Source organism: Beta vulgaris, chromosome 4 (genome assembly GCF_026745355.1).
Source record: "Beta vulgaris subsp. vulgaris cultivar EL10 chromosome 4, EL10.2, whole genome shotgun sequence".
NCBI classification, from domain to species: domain Eukaryota; kingdom Viridiplantae; phylum Streptophyta; class Magnoliopsida; order Caryophyllales; family Amaranthaceae; genus Beta; species Beta vulgaris.
Genome location: NC_079205.1, coordinates 23,164,687 through 23,175,442, shown reverse-complemented (window position 1 = coordinate 23,175,442; position 10,756 = coordinate 23,164,687). Strand labels below are relative to the sequence as shown.

Here is a 10,756-nt window from a genome sequence, read left to right as displayed (position 1 = left end):
ATGAATATGAAAAGCCAAACAAAGGTAAGCAAAGGTAAGTTTAATGGGGCCCATGTGAGGAAAGTAGAAATGCAGTGAAATTGGTGGGAAATTAGAAAAGGTGGGCCCCATGTAACAGAAATTTCAAAAATTAACGTATTTGGTAGTGTTACGTTAATGGAATTGTTAACTTAGGTAGTTGTATAAGAAAAAGTTTACATTAGGTATTTGTTTATGAAAAGTGATATATATTCGATAGTTGTTGACAATTTTGGCTAATTCATATAGTACTTTTTTAAAGCTAGTGAGTTTTTGGTGTGTTTGTGTCAAGCTAAGCATATGAAAGTTCCATGTTGCAACCCTCCCTTAAAAATTTAGAGGAAATATCACCCTAAGATTTTTTTTTTTTGAAGAGAAATTTCATTAATTGAAGGCCAACGACATCTACAATAAATATTAAAGAAAAACAAGATACAATTAAACAAGGTTAAATCAAATTCGTTTTCGAAACAACTATAATGAATCAGATTGAGCAATACAACACATCCCACTTGTATTTGCTGAATTAAACAACTCTTGATTAGGAAGTCTATCATTCTGACATATATTGAGAAAAACATTCTTGATCAAGTCACGTTTACCACATCCGAGGTTTCAATACCTTCATGTTGAGTCTCGAATTTCAACCAATAAGAATAATTTCTCATACCTAAAACCAAAAAAAACATACTCACAAATCCCATAGAGGAGAAGGAGATCTATCTCGACGACAGAGACTAAACAAATCTCGTAAAAAGATACTAATTTATTCAACAAGACAAGAAAAGGACTACTGAAAATAAAAGGGGAAATGGGCTTATCATGAATGAAATCATCCATGACAGCCCCTAAGTGAAATACAAAAAGACCGGGGACGCTTGAGTTACAAAAAAAAAAAAAAAAAAGGTGTCACCCTAAGAATATAAATGCGATATATAGCTAAAAGTTCCTTAAATTATGTGCATAGTCTTAATTAATTTACACGGCAAAATTCGAACACCGAACAGAAAGGTAACGAACGTTTAACTATTCTAGTATTCTTCACCCAAATATAAAGGTGAGATTTGAGAATACTTCCTAAGTTGAATTAGTGCCGACCCATCACCAAACATGTCACATTCACTAAAATTTGTATGCAAAATGTACAACATTATTGAAGCTCTCTACGTAATGTGTGTTTGTACTTTGTATATCTCCAAATCTATAACTCTGCGTAGCGATGGCAGAAGAATTGCCATCCAAATATATCATGAAGTCTTCTTCGACCTGGAAACCATTTCTCTCGTGTCAGTGTTCAGCGACATAAAATTTCATATTAACCAATTTATGTGAAGACCATTACCTGAAAAAATTCACTGACTGCCATATTCTCCGCATCGTGCTGACTTCTTGTGAAGGAGGTCCTCCTGCAACTTGCCCAACTATCTTGTCGGCTGAAGGTGCCATCTCATGCACTAGTTTGACTGATTCGGAGAGTCTATTGAGCAGGTTTATGAGTGCAATCACTTCGTTCCTTTGCAATTGCAGCTGCACAATAAATCGGATATAAGTGAAACATAGAGGCATGTGATTCCATTGAGCAAAGTTTAACAGTGCGTTTGAATAGTAATGGAGGGAAAAGAGAAATTAAGGAGAAGTGGGCTTGTGTTATCCCTCCTACTTTTTCAAACTTGGGAAGGATTAGGCTTATTAAAAGAGAGGAAGTTGGTTCCTTCAATTCCCCTCAAATCATATTTTAATGAAGAAAGATTAATCCATCACTTTTTCCGCTTCCTTTCCCTCAAATCCATTGATCCAAACACATTCCCAACTCAAAATACTAGCAATGTCGGTACTCACAGGTTGATTAAAGTGGTTGTCACCCTCAACTGAAAATAGGATCTTCAATGCTGTGCCAAGACCAAGAACTTGTAGTTTACCCCATAATCTACACTTCTCACACCCTACGCAATCCATCAACGCACTGCAAAATGTTAGTCAAATTTCGTTAAACAGCATAGTCACTTGGAAACGGACATAAAAATGCCGAGATACTAAGAAATTAATAACCAGACATGCCTTATATTTCTAAACTGCTTTTGAATTTGCTGCTTCAATTCAGGACCACTTTGCCCTTGCCACAACTTAGCTTCGTCGAACGGAAGTGGACAGGCTGCCCGAAGCTTTTGATTGTAAAGCAGCTGTTTCAGCAAGGACTGAGTTTTCAAGTCATCTTCATGATTACCAGTGTCATATTCAGCTTGTTCCAAATAGTCTGATGCCTGCAACATTCCAAAAGGATATATGTCGTACTATGATGGATCTATTTCTGTCCTCTTAATTCTCCGGAAAACAAAGTTCTCAAACCAAAACTAATATAGGTAAAGACATAGATGGCAAAGATTACCTTTGTTACGGCTCTGAGTACAAAAAGGAAAGTAAAATACAAATTTCTAACACGCTCTGGATATCTCAACACCCGATCATGAATTAAGTCAAAATTCTGACCCCACTGCATTCAAAAAAAAAAAAAAAAGTTGTCCTGGTATTACATTACAACTCAAAAAAATCATGAGCAGCAAGCCAAGTTTCAACAAATTTAACTAAAGCAGAAAAACAGGTGTATTTGACACACTTTAAAATATGCTCCTTCCACACTTGAATGATTGTCGTCTAAGGGCAATGACCTGTTATTTATAGTGCTGACATTCAAAACTGACCAAGTATCTAATATGGAATTGTGTAAGTTGCGGATAATCATTCGCATTGGTATTCTATAATGATAGATAATAGTAGGAAATAAGAAAAATGGTTCAGCTCAGAGATTGGAGTATGAGGGATAGATTTATAGCAGCTAGGCCAAGACACTGCTACAGATCCGATGGGATACAAAGGTCAAGATGTTACTTAGAAAGATATCTAAAACACCAGCACCTATTTCTCTTATCCTAGATAACATCTCATAATGCAAAATATGATCAGTAGCTTGGCAGAAATTATGACACCTTGTTGGTGGCTTCATCAAGGAGATAATCTGCAGCAATATGAACCGAAATAGAGGCATGCAGACCAGATATCAGTTTGTACAGAACCTTTTTCTCCTGGCACATCTCACCAGATGCATCTGCACACAAGAAAGGAGCAGGCTTAATGACTTAATGAGTATGTATGTATATATATATATATATAACACCGAGCAAAGAAACATTGCAAGACAAAAAAAAAAAACAAAAACACCAAAATTAGAAAGAGAATCTCATGAGTGAAACATTAATCCACAAGTTACCATATTTGTAGCTGGTAATATTGAAGACACTTGCATAGTGTCTGAATTACCAATTACCATACGTTTATCCTCTTTCCTGCTAACCAACAAACTCAAGAAATATGACAAGTAATGAAAACACCATCTCTCTTCTTTAGAATAATTTAAACTTCCTCCACTTGATAGGAGCAACATCACCCAACTAATGTGCCCCGCTTAATGTTGCAACACCTGACAGTGACTAGAAAATTTTGAAAAAGGTTTTCTCCCAACTATTGTGCACTGTTTAATGTTGCAATACTGAACAAAACACTTAGGCAAGATAGAGCTGTGATGTGGTGTTCAGATCTATGCAACCTTACCACACAATTCAGGCGCTTACTACTCTACAATGAAGAGTTCGATGATGGATTCCAGACCTAAGAACCAATGTCTAGAACTTTCAGATTTCAAATCAATCATCGTAAAACATGAGTTATTTGTGATATTTCAAGCCAGAAATACTCTGCGCTTAAATTCCACCAAGGCACCAAGTATGTTACTTAACTACTTAAAATGGATGGCTAAGAATCTAAGATAAATATTTACATGGTCAACATCTAAACTATATCAACACTGTCAATATGAGATTATGATTTATCTTCATATCCTCCCGAAGCCTCAAATTATTCGTTATTTTGTCTGGCCTGTACATAACAATGCATGCTATGCACAAGAATGCATTGATTTGCCTATATAAGATATCAGAATATGCTGTGATGTCACATGTATTTGCTACGCAATTTGTTATTTACACCACCACAATAATTTAAAATTTGAATCAAGAGATGCCAAAAATGAAATGCGAAAAGCTTGGATTGCTATAAATACACAAGAAGTATTTGCAAAGCATGCCCCAGGGCATATCCGAATGATTAAAGAGAGTTCAAATGTTAGTAGGTAGTGCACTAGCAAACTAGATAAAAATCTGATATATAGTAGTGAATAAGCATACTAGGAAAGGGTAGTGTAGGTATTCCATAATTAGTAAGTACCCTTGCTGCTTCTCATTCAGACATGAGAGGATGAAGAGGCAAATTTGGGTGATAATTAAGTTTAGAGCTGCTCCAGTTAGTAAATTCAAGAAGCCTCCCGGAAAAGTTACCCCTAGACCACACACTTCCATTGCTTACCTAGTTGTGGTCTTGTGGATGCTACTCCAAAATGGCACGAAACATCAAGGCCTTTTTACCTAATAATGTTCTAAAGGGAGCTCTTCCAGCACAGAAAATTCTAGTTTTTGCTACTGAATCTAAAACATCCTTAATCTAAGGGAAATTTTTTTTTTTACAACAATCACTCAACAAACTAAAAAATACTACAATTTTAGTTAATATGTGCAATCTCTCAATAAACTCCTAGATGTCTCGAACTGTATGACAGCCAGCGACACCACTTGCAGGTTATGAGTTTTTGACTAAATACAGAACTGTTGCTGGTGCTTTCATGAAATCCACAAACTCAAAAGACCGTTCTGAATCAAACAAAGGCCAAATAATGAAAAGGATCAATCCAAATATTTATAAAAAAAAAACCAGCTTTTATTCTAACGCATTAGTGACTTACAAATTAAAAGTAGGTCTTTTTTGTGAAGGACTCCAACTCTGAATATAGTCATTATATACATGATGAATGCAACATAAATGAATTGATCAACTTACATCTTGGGCAATTTTCTGAATATATTGCATCCCATATCCTTCTGGCTGAAGGACCTGTATAGCCTGTATAACGTTCTGGATTGAGCTGAAGGTTTACATATGTCATCTCACCTGAAATCAAGCAATCATTTGGTAGCTTAGACATCAGAGAAAAGGATATCATGGCATCATTATAATGAAAATTTGAGCATGGAAATATCAATCTTTAGAAGGCAACAACACATGAACCAGTTATTTTGATCAGGAAAGCTATTCATCACACAATCACAGTCAGCAGTGCTGCTGAGCAAGTTTTTTTTCCGATTCCTTCAATAATCAGAATTTTATTCAGCACTCTGGATACTCAACATAAGGCCGAAGAGAAGATAACCAGCAATGCGGAATATTAACACTCATCCAAACAAAAAAGAGAAGAGCATACTGTTATCAGTCTCATCATCATTTGTCCAGGGATTATCAACTTCTGCCCAACCTCTAAACACCTTTTCATCTAATGTTCGATCAACTGCAGCTTGAGGTTTCCCCTCTTGGCACATCAAATCTTCTTTCCTAAGGACATTAGATGGCTTTCTAAAAGTTTCTGGGAATTCAGATTCTGGGCATTCACAGACACTACAATCACGCAATCGGCACATCCCATCATCAATCCAGAAAGGACAGTCACACCACAGTTTAACCTATCACATTCACAATTTGACTTAAATTAGAGAAAAAATTTGAATAATGAGCTACTAAGAAAAATTATTAAAATAATTACAATTATCTTGGTTTTACAAAATTGAAGTTCCCATGCCATCCCTCAAGAACTTGAGATGCTGCGTGAAAATTAACTACGAGCAATAAGTCTACTTAAAATGGATTTGATCCATCATAGTTTTATAGACTTCCATTTGGTCGTCCCCAAAACATACCCTGTATTTAAAACAATATGAAAATAAACAGATGGCGTTTTACGAATTCTCAACACTTAAAGAAAAAATTATGCACATTGTGAAGGTCCCAAATGAAACAATATAACTGAGCATTAAAAGACATGTTAGAAAGAAAATATGAATAATAAATCACATTCCACTATCTAAATGGAGAGTTAAGTTCCAACCACATCCCTGAGAACTTCTTAAGATATCGTTTGCCTTCCTTGGTGCATACTTCAGCACACGGACATAATATATATTCCAGTAATATTTGCAATGACTAAATCTTAGAATGAATCAGCAAGAGGAAGTTTGCTTCTTAGTTCTTACCATAATAGATTCAAATTTAATCTTTCATACAGCATTCCCCACTGCTTATATTGACAATTTAACTCATACAATCCATAATCTAAATATGGTATAAACCATGTCAAATTAACATACCACTAAATCCCTAACTAGGATCCATCCACCACAATAAATTGAATCATACCTTGAAGTATCTGTAAAAAGGTGTCGTAACAAGCTCTTGCAGCAAAGGATGCAAAACTTCTTCATTTAGTATGTTGACTGTCTCATAATCACAACAGCAATCCTCCACCATCCCAGTAAATTTACACAACTCCTGTAAAAAGACAATCACATGCCAATACCATTATTCTAATGATTTTGATCACCTAATCATGAACTAAACAACATATTAAATGGAGCAATGAGAGCTAAAAGGATTTCCTTCAAGCTTTGGACAATCTTCAACAAAGAACATAGCCTTTATTTATTGTAAATTTCCTCCATTCTCAAAACATATAAAATGGAGCAATGTCTGCTTCTCATGGTCTCCAATGCACTCTTTGACCATTAATATCTTTAGTTACATATTAGTAAAAAATATAAAATAGATATGTTAAAAATACATTCTGAAACAAATCTAACAACATCCCATATAGTAATATTACAAGTTATACATTAGGAACAATACATCCAGCCAAAGTTTTCGAAATTTAACCTCAATAAAAGCAAATGCTGCACTCTTTAAAGTACAAGGAATAATTTCTATAATCCACTTCAAATTTCCAAAATTCAATTCACCACCAAAAACATGGAAGCATACAACAACGTCTCCTGCCAAAGATTGGCTTTGGGTACGCTTCAGGTCATATAGGAATTCTATTTCCAAAGCTAGTCAACTAACTATTCTATAAGACCTGTGGGCTATGAATGGAAAAATTCCAGAATTTCGGTCCTGTTCAAGCAGACATGCAAAATACTCGCTCAAAGATTTCAGTACACAATATAAACTGCCTAAAACAGAAGCATAAAGATCATCTAAAAGGCACAAGTAAAACAAATAGAAGACAAAGAGATATCACAAGGATATGGTAACGGAAAGGAAATATCCATAACAAAAGGGGATAGATAGAAGCAAAACTTTACCACAATTACCAAAGAATTACTTTTAGGAGAGCAGCGGAAGAATCTATGGCTGAGGCCCAATTCCTAATTTCTACATCACCGTTGACATGAATGGCATCCACATTATGAATAATACATTTTTTTTTTTTGAAGGGAATGAATAATACATTTAATAATACAGCAATCAGTGTGTCACTACTCACTACGGCAGTGTATCATTGCCAAACAAATTACAACTCCCCAAACCCTAGAGCAGCACTTAATAGCTATTATCAGTTCAACAAGAAAACTAGATACATAGATATAAAATAAGCTAATAGCACGCAGATCAAATTCGTAACCTAATCATCTATCAGAGAATGTTTACACAGACACACCTCCTGTTTCCTCATTTAACTCCAATCTTTATGTGCCAGTCTTCTGTTCTCTTATGAACAGCACAGGAGAACAACTACTTCTAACCATCAACGGACCACAATAAATCCTCTTTTCTAAACTCACAAACGTATTCTTTGACAGACGTCCATCCCAAAGTTCAAACTTGATCAGTATTTGATCATCAGAGCATAGTCTGATTGAAAGCATCCTTATATGGCACAATGTTCAAGTAGATTCATTAATTTATACTTCAGAGGCAGCATCGTCTTCTCGAGCCCCTTTTTATGACAGGAGCAACTTAAATCTACAGATTTTCAAGAATGCGAAGAGCCTTTATTGGCAGGTTGCACATTCTTGACTCAAAAGAATAACATAAGGTTCTTCAGGCCTTACAAAAACGCCTCTTACAGGATAAATAAACAAGAGAATGAATACATTAGCAAAGAATAAAAGCACGACAAGATAAAACCTTTAGTTAGCAACATATCTTTCACAAGTCTTTTATGTGCCCTTACTCTTGTTCAGATCTAAAAACATCAAGTCAACCTTGAACCTATTCTAAACAGCTAAATTCCACTAGTCGTAACATGGTTTTGAATTCTCATTCGCAAAATTTTCTAAGCAGCCTTGATATATTCTGAAAAGTGTTGAATGGTCATGAAGAGCTAGTCTCATATCAGATTTTATGTATTTTACTTTTAACAGTTAGGGTTTATCTGTATAACTCTTTAATAAACTAACATTATATCAATTTTTTTTTGTTTACACAATAGTAGCCTGACCAAGATTTTGTGTTCTAGAAATTACAATCATCTTAATTCAATTTGAACAATTGATTCTAACATTATCAAAGTAAACTAAATCATACAAGCCTGCAATAGAAAATGTACAACCAATTACCCATAATTGATCATTGCCACAAAATTTTTTATTAGCATTGTAAGCTGATCACACCAATTAATTCGCCTAAATTTCAATCAAATGATCCTAATGAGCAAACCCCATCCTAATTATAATCAAAACCCACCATCATAAACTTGATATAACTATCAATTACTACAAAATGTAAGCTTAAAAAAAGCAAGAAACTGAACATGAGAAAAAGAGAGAAAAATACACACTTGTTTACAAGGATTGAGCCCAAGAAAAGAATTCCAACTAGTCTTGGTGTTAATTGCTAGTAAAGCAACCATCACAGCTACCATTGCCGCACACAGCAATTTGTTGCTACTTTCACTCTTTTTTTCCGCCATTTTCTTTGCCCCCACCATTAAAACCCCAATTCTTACCCAGCAAATGCAAAAATGAAATTTCTTCAAAAACCCAGGAAATTCTACTCGTTTAGTTGTGTATATCAAAACCCATAAAAGAGAATCAAAGAACTAGGTGACTGGCGTTTTGTTGCATTGGAGAATGGTGTTTGGTGGGTGGTTTTAAATTTTGAAAGGAAGTGTTGGAGAGTAAATGATGTTGGTCCTAGGTGACGTGCTTCCACCAATGAGATGTCTAGATTTGTGTAATAAAACCATGGGATTTAGTTGACTTGAATATTTGATCAATCTGTGTTCTCTTGTATTTCTTCCACGTGATGGCCGATTTCGAGGAGTGCCAAGTTACACATCTCTATTACATAAGGGAAGGGGACCTATGGTGTCCTCTTTTGAACTGGCTATTTTACCCCTCTTTCCCTTACTAAATTACAAAAATAATATCAATACCAAAATGGGTATTCAAACAAAGCTATCGGAAATTAAATTTCAACATCACTCCCAAATCACTTATGTTAGGAAACTTTACAAATCCCTTTCTAAATCACGTTCAAGAAATCCTGCAAATCACTAAACTTTACAAAAAACTAAAAATTAACTTATAAACCAAAACTAATATAGTACGGTGTGAATACATAAAAAAAACATTCACAAAATTCACTTACAAATCATTGTTCTCAAGAACTCACAAATTTCACTTACAAATTATTCCTTACCTATACACGCTATGCATAAAAATCTGTAAAAAACATAAAATTTCGACAGGGATTCACACATTTGTCCATCGACGATTTGCAAACTTCCAAAAAGGTACATAATTCTTTTAATCTTCCAAGTTATTTCAAATTAGTTGAAAAAACAATAGCAATTGTTATGTAGCGACTAACAGAAAAAAGGGAGATGATAGCAATTAGTTAAAAAGGACTTAAATTTAACCCTTAATTTTCACATGAAATGAGAGAACAAGATAAAAATAACAAATTTATTTTTTTTTTTAAATTCCAATATTAAAAATTCTGCTCATAACTTTTGCAAAAAAACCATTTTCACAAATAAATTTTGAAAAATAAAACCAAAATCAAAGTTTTCGGGAAAGGTTTTTGCAAAAATCAATTTTCAGAAAAAAAATTAAATTAATTTGCTAAAACCATTTTCAGAAAAAAAAAATTACATTATTTAGCGAAAACAAATAGTGAAATTAAGCACCAAGACAACTGTAAAATTTTGAAATGGAAAAAAAGGGCTTTTATACAATTTAAATTAATTCATTTTCATGTTAAATAAAAAAACAAGATAAAAGAAACGATTTTGTTTTTTAAAAAAATTCCAATATCAAATTGTGTATGAAAATTTACAATTTTATCTCAAATATAATTTTAAATATGAGACTGATGAAAATTTAAATATAAGTTTGTGAAATCATAATTTAGATGTTAGGCAAGGGAAGAAAAACTGAAATTGATTCATGCTTTTCGGATTAAATTTTGGGATGATAGAAAATCGACCCAAGAAAAAACTGAAGTTGATTTAAGAAATTACCTTTCTTTGTTAGAAAATCGACCTCAGAAAAAACTGAAGTTGGTTTACTTCCCTCAAAAGTTGTTGATATGGCTGATGGATTTTTGATGAATTAGATCTACTGCTTTGCTTAATACTTGAAAAGGCTGATTTTCTTATTGTATAGTGTATAGTTTGATGAACTAGGCTCCTTGAAAATATGGTTCGTACATTTGTAGTGAGAGGAGAGAGAAAATGAATAGAAAAAGTAGTGGAATTATACTGATGTTGCCAAGTAGTGAAAAAGGTAGTGAAATTTTTTTT

At 34.0% G+C, this 10,756-nt stretch overlaps 1 protein-coding gene across 2 annotated transcripts; it reads right to left on the bottom strand.

The window, feature by feature from the left end:
• Nucleotides 1-954: 954 nt before the first annotated feature.
• On the bottom strand, nucleotides 955-9,164 carry LOC104907583 (endoplasmic reticulum oxidoreductin-1). Of its 2 annotated transcripts, none has more exons than XM_010696535.4 (10): nucleotides 8,789-9,164; nucleotides 6,370-6,501; nucleotides 5,384-5,639; nucleotides 4,963-5,073; nucleotides 3,003-3,121; nucleotides 2,405-2,509; nucleotides 2,077-2,279; nucleotides 1,858-1,981; nucleotides 1,361-1,545; nucleotides 955-1,284 (listed from the first exon to the last, which is right to left on the bottom strand). In XM_010696535.4, exons 1-10 carry the CDS (start codon nucleotides 8,936-8,938, stop codon nucleotides 1,266-1,268), a joined length of 1,404 nt encoding a protein of 467 aa, XP_010694837.2. In that variant the 5' UTR covers nucleotides 8,939-9,164; the 3' UTR covers nucleotides 955-1,265. The 2 variants fall into 2 exon arrangements, with proteins under 2 accessions (XP_010694837.2, XP_057250226.1); XM_057394243.1 differs by lacking the exon at nucleotides 8,789-9,164 and adding an exon at nucleotides 5,720-5,874.
• Nucleotides 9,165-10,756: the final 1,592 nt, after the last annotated feature.

What these genes read in the sequence shown, in the direction of transcription:
- LOC104907583 (XM_010696535.4), bottom strand. Translation starts at nt 8,938, where the DNA reads ATGGTGGGGGCAAAGAAAATGGCGGAAAAAAAGAGTGAAAGTAGCAAC. An exon ending in CTTTTTACAGATACTTCAAG is followed by an intron (nt 5,640 to 6,369) that starts GTATGATTCAAT and finishes TGAATGTGATAG; the next exon opens with GTTAAACTGTGGTGTGACTG. An exon ending in ACAACCACTTTAATCAACCT is followed by an intron (nt 1,546 to 1,857) that starts GTGAGTACCGAC and finishes TTTATTGTGCAG; the next exon opens with CTGCAATTGCAAAGGAACGA.